The sequence below is a fragment of the Mustela putorius genome, unplaced genomic scaffold (genome assembly GCF_011764305.1).
Source record: "Mustela putorius furo isolate JIRA1106 unplaced genomic scaffold, ASM1176430v1.1 tig00000129_pilon_pilon_pilon, whole genome shotgun sequence".
Taxonomy (NCBI): domain Eukaryota; kingdom Metazoa; phylum Chordata; class Mammalia; order Carnivora; family Mustelidae; genus Mustela; species Mustela putorius.
In genome coordinates this window covers 37,660,519-37,673,155 of record NW_025421290.1, presented here as the reverse complement: position 1 = coordinate 37,673,155, position 12,637 = coordinate 37,660,519, and the positions used below count along the sequence as shown (strand labels likewise).

The following is a 12,637-nucleotide window of genomic DNA, read 5'->3' as shown; positions in this document are numbered from 1 at the left end:
GAGAACTTGGTGTTGATGTACTAGAACTACAGAGATTCCCAGCTTTTCCTAACCCCTTTCAAAATTTAGTTAACATTAAAACTCACATCTCTTGGTGATCAGAGTGTAGATTTCTTGAGGTTCATTTTATTGGCATCCAGGAACTGATACAGGAGTTGAAACTGTCTTAAAACATGTTGGTTGGTGTGGCTGATGATTTATACATTCTCAGGAGGTGCCCTTGAAACAATGGTTAAAAAGGTAGCTGTTTAAGGATTTTTTTTTTCATGTTCTTGATTGAATATATGTACTATTTCTCTAGTGATGAAAATGATGTAGTAAGTGCAGATCAGGCACTTTTGGTTTTCCTTTTCTTTTATCTTGAGGAAAGTAGATCTTGGTCCACTGGTGTTTCCTCTTCAAAGATTGCCTTCGGTTCTCGCTCATACACTAAAACCAGTCAGAAGGACTTGCCGCTGCATTTCCCTATTCCAGATCACTTAAAGTCCCAAGGCCAGGGGGAATGAGAGTTTCCAGGGCAGGTTCTATTGATCTAGCCATATTCTGATCAGTCTTTGCATATGAATGGCACGAAGATATTTATTTTCAAGGTGATATTGGTGTAGTTCTGAGGACATTATAAATGCAGATTTAGACAAATTGATTTTCATATCATCCTGAGTGATTCTTAACCTTTTCGGAGTCAGCGATCCCTTTGAGTGTTGCATGAAGGCTCTCTTCTTCTGGGGAAAAAAAAAAGTGCTTAGACTTAGAAATTTGCTTCAGACTTAGAAATTTACAAAATTTCAAAAGGTCCATAGACATCCCCCAACCCTTTGTCTCCAAGTTAAGAACCTCTGAAAATTTTAAGATAGCATATGGCCAATAATACCAGTAACTTGGCTAAAAGTGATCACCTTTATTCACACATTCTGTATATATTTCAGTGATATCCCCCGAGTAGGGTGTCATGTCAATGAAAGCAAGGATTTTTGTTTTGTGCATTTTTTTCATGGTTCTGTGCTTGGTGCTGAAAAGAATGCCACAGAGTAGTTGATAAATATTCATTGGATTAATGAAATAATCTTTTGATGCTGCATCTCTTGGCCTCACTTGAGCTGAGACGAGATCCCGAAAGCTGCACTGGGAGCGCTGTGTCACCAGTTGACTCACGTGTTAAGCTGTTATTTGGTCTTTCATGTTGAATTCCCAATCTCCATTTTGATAAATAAGATACATGACATTTACAAAGAGCCTGGTGAAACTGATGTTCAAGATCTGTTTCACTCAAGATAAAAGGAAAACCCGAAATGCCAGATCCATCCTTCGTAGACGATTTTCATCACTGGAGAAGTACTAGAGAATGTATGCAACCCAATTTCAGATGGAGTCTTCAGTGCCAAGGAGAACATTGTGCAGTCAAGGAACGAAAAATGTATGCAAAGCTCTTATTTCCTGCATTTGAGAACCTTTCCCAAGGCTTCAAGACCAGGTAAAACTCGTCTCTAAAATTATACAGGGCACTAGCAAGAGCAACACTTACCTCCCTCTAATCACTGATTATTTTATTTCCCATTATTGCAACGCAGTCCCTCCCTTGTGGTATTTGCAGAAAGAGGTCATTTGGAACCTCTAATTTCCTCTCTGGCCTTCCAGTGACATTAATCACTTTTCCACTCACTAGTGAAACTGGCTGCTAGCTAGAGGCTGTGGGGGTTGTGTGTGTGTGTGTGTGTGTGTGTGTGTAGGTATGTATTTAGGACTAGATGAGAACCACTTCATTTAGTATATAAATACTTTTGTGCCTGCTGAGCTAAATTCCGAGGATACAACAATGAATGAGATATAGTAATTTGTGGGTCAAGATAGGCAAATAAACCTGCAGTTATAATATAGTACAAATCATGGCATGCAGCTCTTCCAGCTCTACCACTATGCTCTTTTTTTTTTTTTTTTTTTTAAAGATTTTATTGTATGAGAGAGGAAGGGAGAAGGCGGGGGTGGGGGTAATGAGAGACAGACTCAATGCTGAGCAGGGAGCTCAATCCCAGGACCCTGAGATCATGACCTGAGCCGAAGGCAGACTCTTAGCCGACCGTGCCACCCAGTCGCCCCACAACCACTATGCCTTTGAAACAGTTTAATGACAAGCCTTCTTTACTAGCTAAGGGAGATTGTTTATAAAAAATAAATTTGACATTGGGAAGTAAAGTGCAAGGTAGTAGCAGCAGGATTTCAGGATCTTACTGCGCTGAAGGGGTTGAAGGACTTTCTTAGAGCCAATGATAAAATACCAAATTAAGCTTCTGATCTTTCCACTTCCACGTTGGGGATAATCCCTGCCTCCTGGCATAGTTAGTTGCTGGTTGGATTTCCCCCAGCAGCAATGATAATCCTTGGTACTATGTTAAGAAAGGTAAAGGTCACGTGATAACCCACAAGCCCCAGTCAGCGGAGGACTGCATTTGTAGAGATGGAGAATTCGTGGTCTGCTATACGTGGAGAGTGTCTTGTCCTTAACGGGCTGATCACAGGCATACACGGAGGCAGATGCTGCTTTCTGATCAATCTGGTAGCGGCTTGAGGGCTCACACCGGCTGCCGGCATCTTATTTTTCAGTAAGCTGTGTTATCTTGTCAACATCTACTTAAACTTCACCATCCTTAAGTATCTGTTTGATTTTGTGGTTCCATGGTAGCACTGGAAGTGACCGCACATGAGGTCATTAAACACTGATTTAGGGAGGACGGTGCCTGGAATCCAGGATTCCATAGTCACTGCCTTGAGGTTCAGGAGCAGATGCTCCCAGAGAGGCTCCTTCAGGCCATAGCCTCCTCTTATTACTGTTTTTGGTTCCAAACTCCTGAGTGGAGTTTCTAGTTGGTGACTTGGGCTGGAGAGTGTATGATCCATTGTCTTCTTTTGCCCACCAGGCCTCAGACCTCAGGCCTAGACCAAAGCCATCTAGTCAGACCTCTCCCCACCCAAGCCCACCCCCTAATCTTGATCCTCAGGCCGTTCTGTTGAAGAGAGGCATGGAAAGATAAATCTAAGAAAAGGTATATTTGCCCTAAGGCCCACTCTCTGACCCTCCCTTCTTAAAATGCCGGGCAGCACCATCTTGGCTTACCAGCTGCATGGGAACATAAATCCCAAAGAGGGCTGATGGAAGAAGAGACCGTGAACAATGAACACATAAACTCAGGAACTTTTATCCTCTGCTTCCAAAGCAGGTCTCCAGCTACAAGGCCCAGCATTCTTCCTGAGCTTTAGGCGGAAAGTGAGAGAAGCCCGGCAGTGGTACATCCTGCGTCCCAGACTTGGTACCTTTTGCCTGACTACCGTGGCTCTCTACACATCTTGGTTTTCTTTAATAGCCCCTTTCACCCCAGCCCATGAAAATAGCACGAGATTTCTCTACCTACACCACAGTTCTGACATAGCACTACTCTTACCGGAACCCTTGAGCAAACTTCCTGTTATGTCTTAGGTCAAGAGCAGAATCTTTTAGTCTGGCATTCAAGGATCTCCCCAGCCATTTTTCTTTCTTTTCCTATCTTTTATTGTTCTGAGCTTTAGCCAAATTAGACTGCTTCCTGTTTTTCAGACATTCTTCCTGCTTATCTGTCTCTGCATTTTTACTTAGGCTTTTTTGCTCTAGGAAACCATGACCACCCTGCCCTCCCCCCGCCAGTAATCCTCTTACCTGTCCTTTTAGGCACAGCTCAGAGGTGGTCTTGGAATTTCCTTTGCCTTTTTATTGGGCCAGTTACCACTTTCTAGCGGCCTTAAATATTATCTGTCTAGGTGTCTTGTCTCACTTACTATATTATCAGTTCCTTCATGGCTTAAGGGCAGGGGCCACATTTTAATCTGTATTTCCCCTTAGGATTTTGAAAATTTATTTTAATTCAGTTAATAACATCATAGTGTATTACTAGTTTCAGAGGTAGAGGTCAGTGATTCATCAGTCTTTTTTTTTTTTTTTTTTAAAGATTTTATTTATTTATTTGACAGACAGAGATCACAAGTAGGCAGAGAGGCAGGCAGAGAGAGAGAGAGAGAGGGAAGCAGGCTCCCTGCTGAGCAGAGAGCCCGATGCGGGGCTCGATCCCAGGACCCTGAGATCATGACCCGAGCTGAAGGCAGCGGCTTAACCCACTGAGCCACCCAGGCGCCCCTTCATCAGTCTTATATAATAGCCAGTGCTCATGACATCCCATGCCCTCCTTAAGGCCCATTTCCCAGTTACCCGATTCCCCCCACCCTCCTTCCTGTTCCCTTAGGATTTTACCCGAGGCCTTGCTTATGCTAGGCCATGCAGTGGATCTTTATTGGATTCTCTCTGAGGTTTGAACTTCTTTTGCACATTCAGGTGTGCAGCATTTCTAGAGCATTCCAACTATAGCTACAGTGATCTAGTTAGGCCTGGCCCTGGATCTTCTTTGGATGCCAAAAGGTTATGTATCTGGGTGGGTGGTGGGTATATTCTGGGAAGCCATCAGGGCAATGCCATCATATTTTAATTATAGCACTGGCAGCAGCCCTCCTTTTAGCAACAGCAGTAACAAGCAGTAACACTTGGGCGGGCCAGCCTCCGGAAATTGGCCTCCCTCTCTGTGTTTCTCCTACCCCCTTTTCAATCCATCACCTGTATTTATTCCTGCTGTAATTTAAACACCTGTCTAGCTGGAATGCGGGCAGTGTGTCCTTACCCCACACATTCAGGTATTTGCTCACCTGCCTTATTCGGAAGGCTGGCTCTAAGATAAACAGAGTTGGTATTAAAAGAAAAAAATGCACCGAGGTCACCGTGGCAATGGACATGAAGAAGGGAACAGGAGTGGAACCTCTGGATAAGCTGCTCCAGGAGAGTGGTAGCAGAGGAGGAGGAGGAGGACAGCAAGGGGTGAAGCATCTGCCTAAGGTTTAGGCAGCGGTGGGATCCTGTGACTCGATTTTCCTACAGGCAGTCATTCACTTAGCTGACTAGCCTGAGAAAGGCCGGGGTGGAAGAATATTCAACAAGCTGATTTTTTTTTTTTAAGATTTTTAAATTTTATTTCTTTGACAGACAGAGGTGACAAATAGGCAGAGAGGCAGGCAGAGAGAGAGTGGGGGAAGCAGGGTCCCCAGTGAGCAGAGAGCCCGATGCAGGGCTCGATCCCAGGACCCTGGGATCACAACCCTAGCCTAAGACAGAGGCCTTAACCCACTGAGCCACCCAGGCGCCCAAGCTGATTGTTTTTATGTGTCAATGTCTTGGTTGTTTTTTAATGACCACTGTTTCTCAAGGCAGCATCACAAGTAGACTCGGGATTTTCTGAACCTTGTTCTAAACTGTTTTATCCACGTTTGCATCCTTGGCAAACTGAATGATTATTCATGTCATCATTTGAACATCCAGACAACATTGAGAAATAGTAAAATTTTAAATTTCCTGATGGAATTATCTTCTCTACTCCTTTCCCTTGCTTACTCTTCACCCCATCAAGGTATTTCTTCCCGTTTTTGAAGATCCCCTGACCTTTGTGCAGGGGAACCCTTGAATTCTCTTTCCTTTGTCACCATCTCCTATGACAAGTCCTTCCTTGACATTAACTTGCATGTGAATTACGTGTGGATCTTGTCAAATGCAGATTTCCTTCCCTGGGGCTGAGACTGGCTAAGAGCTTGCTTGTCCCATCAAGCTCCCAGGGATTAAAGTTGCTGCTGGTCCATGGATGGAATTTTAAGCACCAGGCTCAGTGGGGCAAGGCAGTGGGAGTACCACAATGCCTAGAAACTACAAGGTTGGGAGATTTTCAATCAAGGTGACCAGGAATTGAAACTAGGGGCTGACATGGAACAATTATTTGTGCTTGGGCAAGTTATTTTGCCTCTCAACCCCAATTTCCCCATCTGTAAATGAGGGCAATAATTCTACCTACAGAGCTATCTTGAATATCAAATGAGTTTATACACACACACACACATGCGTGCGCACGTGCCCACACATGCACAGAAAACAATGCCTGGCAAAAATTAAGTGCTCATTGAATTAAGCTATCATTAGTGCTAATAATACGACATTGTTGTTACAATTGCTGTTACTGTAGTGAATCTAAGAGGTTTTGTATTTTCTCAAAAATTTAAAATGTTTTAGAGGTTCAAACAGACTTAAACAGTTCTTATAGATGTGTACTCTTTCTCACACATAAAGATGTTGATATCCATTATCAGCAAGACATGTTATTTGTGTCGTAGTTTCAGTAATTAAAAGGGTTTTAAACTATCCCACCCGTCTCCCGGACTATTGTGACCAGTGGCCTGAATTCCCGAGTTGGCTAGCCTTGCCTTAGTAGCGTAGAATCTGGTTATTGACCCAGAGAAGCCACCTGGCCCAATGGCTACACCCTCTGCCTTAATAGCCTAAAGTTCCTAACAAAAAATGATGAGCTATCTCTTTCATTACTGATGCTATGTTTTTATGTGCTGTAATTCTGTCCTTTAAAATTCTTTAGCATGAAATGTTCATCGTTAATGAAAATCTGATACATATATGCCATTTTCCACTTTCTCTTCATCTAATGAAACTTTGTTTACCTGGAGGAATATAGGTGGACAGAGAAGCAGATGCAACCTGATGACAACCATGTTCGTCATCATCCTGTCCTGTTAAGGAGGACCTTCAGATGTGAAGCCTAACTGGCTTGTAGAGTTTAAGGCCTGGCCCAATGCTGGGAGATCGGCCCTGCTCTTGGATCTTCCCTAGTCAATGCCAGGTGTTTCTAGGGCCCCAGTTGATGCTTAGGTCCATTTTTGTTCAGTGACTCCTTCTGCCCATCCTAGGAAAAAACTGGGAAACTGAAAGGAAGAACCAGATGCTTTCTTAAGTCATTTAATCTAGAAATGATTCACTTGGACCAAACTCTTAACAAGACATCAGTCTGTACAAATAAGATTCAGCCAGATCTGGTGGAGGCTTCAAAGCCTTCATACCATGTGGCTATCACTACTGTATTAGGTGATACAGACTGTAGAACATTTTCATCTTCACAATATATTCCACTGGATTGTCCTGTTCTAGAAACAGGGGTTGAAAAATAGGTTCATCTCCTTTGTCACTTCTGATTGATCAGCATTGGCTGTCTAGAGGACTGTGTAAAGAAGGTTCTGAGGCCATATCTAAGTGAGCCCCAAATTGTTTGATTATTTACTAGCAACGTATGTCCTAGGAAGACTGAGCTGGGTGGATGGCATAGGTCCTGGATGTCTCATAGACAAAACCACAGAAGTAAGAATAGAATATTTAAAATAGAGGGTCAGTTGTTATTATTTAAAGAGACAGGTTATATTTTTAGCAGGAATTTTTTGGAAAGAAAGATGAGAAGCTTTAATAGCTTTGTTATTCTTTATAATAATCTCTCATTAAGTAGTGGTCCCTTTTGCTATTTTCAAAATAAATTAACAATGATGTTTTGCTTTTGTGTAGAAGGAAATCACAATAGCTACCCTTTTTTGGTTTATCCATGAAATAAGGAATTGATGTTACATGTAAAAACAAAACCCACCAGGAATCTAAAATTAGTTTCATGTTCATGCCATGTTTTTACTATACCTGCTAAGAAACAGAACTGATTGAGGATGGGTGTGGGTTTTTTCATGTGCTCTGGTGAAGGATATTAACAATATGCATGTTGTTAACAAATGGGGAATAAAATTTAAGGCAAAGAAGAAAAAGCTGGCATAGTTTGGTAAAATCAATTCTTGTATAATCACTATTGTCAGAATTTGAGGTATCTAATTATATTTTGAAAAATTTCTAATAATTAAGGATAATTTAGGATAACTAGGACTGTTTACTACTAGTTTTAAAATGGGAAAATGGATTTTATTTTTTTAAGATTTTATTTCTTTATTTGTCAGAGAGAGAGAGAGTGAGTGAGTGAGCACAAGCAAGGGGAGCAGCAGAGGGAGAAGTAGGCTCCCCACTGAGCAGGGAGCCTGTTATGGGACTCGATCCCAGGACCCAGGGATCATGGCCAGAGCTGAAGACAGCCACTTAACTGAGCCACCCAGGAGTCCCGGATTTTATTTTATTTTTTAAGATTTTATTTATTTGTTAGAGAAAGAGATAGAATGAGAGCATAAGCAAGGGGAACAGCAGGCAAAAGTAAGCTCCCCACTGAGCAAGAAACCTAATGCGGGGCTCGATCCCAGAAACTCGAGATCATGACCTGAGCCAAAGGCAGATGCTTAAACTGACTGAGCCACCCAGACATCCCTAGAAAGTGGGATTTTAAAACAAGAGTACCACTTCTGCAACTATTATGTAACCTTGAGCAAATTAGTTACTATAAACTCTCTGAGCCTTAGTTTCTCCATCTCTGAAAGGGAGTATAGCAGTGTCTGCTTCCATGAGTAATGGGTAAGGAGTGAGATATAAAACCTCACTTTTAAGTACTGGCCATCGTTACTGCAAGGGCTCAAACATTAAACTATGTTATTTGGGAAAAGTATACCACATGCACTTGGAGGAAAACATTTCCTGTTCTCATCTTGGCCCTGCACTTAGTAGGTATTTTTAGTGCGGTTGTGATTTTTGTGCAATTGTTTACCCTTAGAGTTATGTGATTTTAGTTTCCTCTTTTGTAAAATGGAGGTAGCAGTAGAACCTGCTTCAGGGGGCTTGCTCAGGATTACATGAGATAAAACGCACATCGTGACAATGCAAGGACATCTAATACATGGCACATGGTGAACATTCAATAACTTAGCTATTATGATGAAAATGAGGATGTTTGAATTAGGGGTGGCCTTACCAAAAGAGAGAAGATTCAACAAATCTGATACTTCTTTTCCTTCCCATTCACTAATCTCTAAACCATACAGCTGATACTAAACATGGTGAAGTGTGTACATTTTGTTTATTTTATTGCTGTTCCGCTATAAATTATTAATATGCCTCTGTTATTAGAGTTTTGGCACACTAACGGAGGCAGTAATTGGAGAAGCTGTTAGTTATCACAAAGCCCTTTCTCACTTACTGTTTTTATAAGCTGCAAGCTCGTGTCTAATTTGAAAGGCCAGGGAGCAGAGCAGCAAGGAAGAAGGCTCAGTGTGGGGCGGGAATGAAGTCAGTCCTACAGGGAGCGGTTTGATCGTCTGACAGTCTGACTGCTTTTGCCACTGAGGAGCAGGAAGAAGGCAAGGCTCTTCCAAGACTCCACAGGCCAGAGAATCCTGCCATAACCTGCCCTGGGATCTTCCCTCCCCACTTTTCTTTAGTCCCTGTGTGTCTTCTCCCCTGATAGCAGAAGAAGGAGGTCCGAAATGATGATAAGGCAAGGTTGGCTTCTGAGGCTGCTTCTAAGACAGACCCACATTGGAGGGCGCAGCTCTGGTGTCCTGGACCTCAGCCTCCACAAGCACCAGGAATCACTCCTGAACTACGGAAAACGCGTTCATCCCCAGAAAAATATTTGAGTCCTTTGGTGTGAAGACCTAGTCCTAGGCCGTTTTCATGTACTGAGTTCCCTAATTAGGGATGAGACACTGTACAGTTGCCAAAAAATAAATGATCTATGTTTCTTTCACAATTTCCAGATGAGGGGTGCCCGGGTGGCTCAGTTGCTTAAATGTCTACCATTGGCTCAGGTCATGATCTTAGGGCCCTGGGATAGAGCCCGAGTTAGGCTCCCTGCTCGGCAGGGGGCCTGCTTCTCCTTCTCCCTCTGCCATCCCTCCCCGCTCATGCTCTCTCATTCTCTCAAACAAATAAATAAATAAACTAAAAAATAATAATACTGATTTTCAAATGAAAAAGACATGACAGTGCTCCAGAATTCTCCTATTTGTAAATGTCAAAATTACTAGGTTCTTGGGACAGTTTCCCAGGAGAACAGTTTTCCCGGAATGTCCGTCTCCTGTGCCCCTCCTCTCCGGCGTCTCACACCCAGCACCTGCCTTCACACTGTGCCCTCCCTCTTTTCAGCATCCTCTCCCTGTGCTACGGATTTTGAAATGTTTTTCCAACCGTCCTTTCTTTTCGGACTCATTGCACAGGCTTTAAGCTCACCTCGTGTCTGTATTTCTCATCATACCTGACATTTTCTCGTTTGGATTATAAGGGTAATCCATGCAGTTCATAAGTATGTATCTATGTGCGTGTGTTGAAGGAAATTGGGTCTGCTTTCTGTAGTTGTATAGTGTGACTTTTTTGTTCTTTAACTTCAGATATCAGCATGGTTCTTTATCTTTAAGAATTCCTCGAAAAACTGTGGCAATACTTAATATTCCCTCATATGCACAGAGCAAAATTTACTTAACAACACTGTTAGCCATTTTGATCTTCCCATTTTCCAATATTAAAAATATAAAATGTTTCCAATATTTCCAATATTCCAATGCTTCTTTTCAAAATCTGTTCACAATATAGGGTCATGAGTAAGAAGATGAGTTTTGAAGTTCCAAAGACCATGTTCCAGATTCTAGTTCGGCCATTTGTTCCCAGGCCTCAGTTTCCTTCTTTGTAAATGGCGATTATAATGGTCTTACCAATAAAATTATGACAGTTTAAAATGGGTTGTATAGGGGCGCCTGGGTGGCTCAGTGGGTTAAGCCTCTGCCTTCGGCTCAGGTCATGATCTCAGGGGATCCTGCTTCCCCCTCTCTCTCTGCCTGCCTCTCTGCCTACTTGTGATCTCTCTCTCTCTCTCTCTGTCAAATAAATAAAATCTTTGGGGAAAAAAAACAGGTTGTATATAATGTACTCATTTATATTTTTTATATTTATACAGAGCTTCACACATTGTAAGTTCTCCCAAATAGTAATTGCAGTTATCACTATTGTTAATCATGGGCAGTTAGTTTTGGGGTTTTTTTTTGTTTTCTTTTTTTTTTTTTAAGATTTTATTTATTTATTTGACAGAGAGCAATCACAAGTAGGCAGAGAGGCAGGCAGAGAGAGAGGAGGAAACAGGCTCCCCACCGAGCAGAGAGCCAGATGCGGGGCTCAAACCCAGGACCCTGAGATAATGACCCGAGCCAAAGGTAGAGGCTTTAACCCACTGAGCCACCCAGGCGCCCCATCATGGGCAATTAGTTTTTAGCACAGGTGCTGAAAATTAGATGGTAGTACAAATACTATGATGCCTTTAATAATATTGCCAAATTCTTAAATGATTCTACCAATTTATAGACACATAAACAGTATAAGTATGTATCTAATATCACCCCTTGCCTAAATTAGGTAGTATATTTTTATTATTGTATATCCATGTATACACAAAAATGTTATCTTGTAATTTGCGTTTCTTTGATTGTCAGTAGAAATGTCTAGTTTTAAATGTTTAGTTGGCTAATTATATTCCTTTTTTGTAAATTGTTTATTAGGGTCAGTGCCCATTTTTCTTTTGCCTGTGCACCTTTTTTCTAAATCAGCAAGTAATTTGTGTGTCATAAGAATCATTCTTTTATGTATAACTAAAATTTATTGTGATTTCGAACTTGCAGATGAGGAAACATGGGCCAGAGAGGCTAAGTAGTTTGCTTAGTGTGTCAGACAGACCCTTGCCTGGCACAGAGTTAATATACAGTAAACTCTTGCTGTCTTTGTTACTAATCTTTGTATTTCACAGCACCTGGCACAGTCCAGCACTTTGCACACAGTAGGGGCAGAATCCATGCGCGGTTAATTTCTGTTGGCACTAGCCACCCTTACTTCTCCTCTTTGGTATGTGCAGAAGCCAGCTTTTAATGGCCGCCTTGGTCACAGCCACCGTTTCAGCTCAGATGATCAGCATCTCTTCAACTCGACTTGATTTTCTCCATCTGTTTTTTAATGAGACTTTTTGAAAATGCTGTAAAATCAGGTTATTTCCCCCTCACTTCATTTCTAGGTAACAAACCTGAATTTGGCAAGTGGCGTCATAAACAGAAGCAGTGCTTCAACCCCCCCCACCCTTCGGCCTGTCATCAGTCCTAGTGGCCCGACATGGTCAATACAGTCAGACCCCCAAGCTCCTGAGAGCCACTGCACCCCTCCTGGAAGCAGGTATGTGAAGGGTCTTGGAGCCAGCGTTTGGGGCGCAGAGACAGCCTGGGTCTGAAGAAGGCCATTCTCACCTTGAACTCCCTGCACTGACACCTGGGAGACACGTGCCTTTCCGCCTGTCCCAGTCCTCTGGCACTTGAATGGAGAGCCTTGGTTTACTCGTAAGACAGTTTGCAGGCAAACCAAAGGCAAAGGAAATTTCTGATGCACTTCAGAAGGTTAAAAGAGGAAGAATTCCTACTGTTTTCGATCCTGGCCTGTAGTCCACATTTTCTTGTTTTGACTTTTGACATTCTCCCCTTGTCTCCTCATTCTTGTTTATACCTTGTACTATGTTGTGTCTCATTAAGTTTGGACTCTTTTTGTTGAAGGACATACTTGTTTTTTATGTTTTCATCTGGGTTATATAATTAACCTCAAACAGCCTCCCTGGACAATGCTCCTTTGGGAAGTGGGAAGGAAATTTCCTTTATGTAGTTGAGCAAAGAGGCAGAGGATAAAATCCAAATAGATTCTGGCCATAATATAAGCAACTTCTAAATTAAAAAAGAAGCCACTGTGTTGAATTCTAGTCTCAATCCATATTTTAAGTCCCCTATTTAAAAAAAAAAATGTAAGAAA

The 12,637-nt window shown here is 42.1% G+C and overlaps 1 protein-coding gene across 21 annotated transcripts in view; it reads left to right on the top strand.

The window, feature by feature from the left end:
* The window catches only part of TTLL5 (tubulin tyrosine ligase like 5), a 284,568-nt gene that overhangs the window by 133,436 nt on the left and 138,495 nt on the right, over window positions 1-12,637 (top strand). For 20 of the 21 annotated variants that reach the window (XR_006604351.1, XR_006604357.1, XR_006604352.1 and 17 more), the window contains one exon: window positions 11,862-12,016. The exons of the other annotated variant lie outside the window; for it this stretch is intronic. Coding sequence is in view for 15 of the 20 variants with exons in the window: in XM_013058395.2 (XP_012913849.2) it covers window positions 11,862-12,016 (155 nt within the window). In the remaining 5 variants the exon portion in view is untranslated. The remainder of the gene's footprint in view (window positions 1-11,861; window positions 12,017-12,637) is intronic. 21 annotated transcript variants of the gene reach the window in all.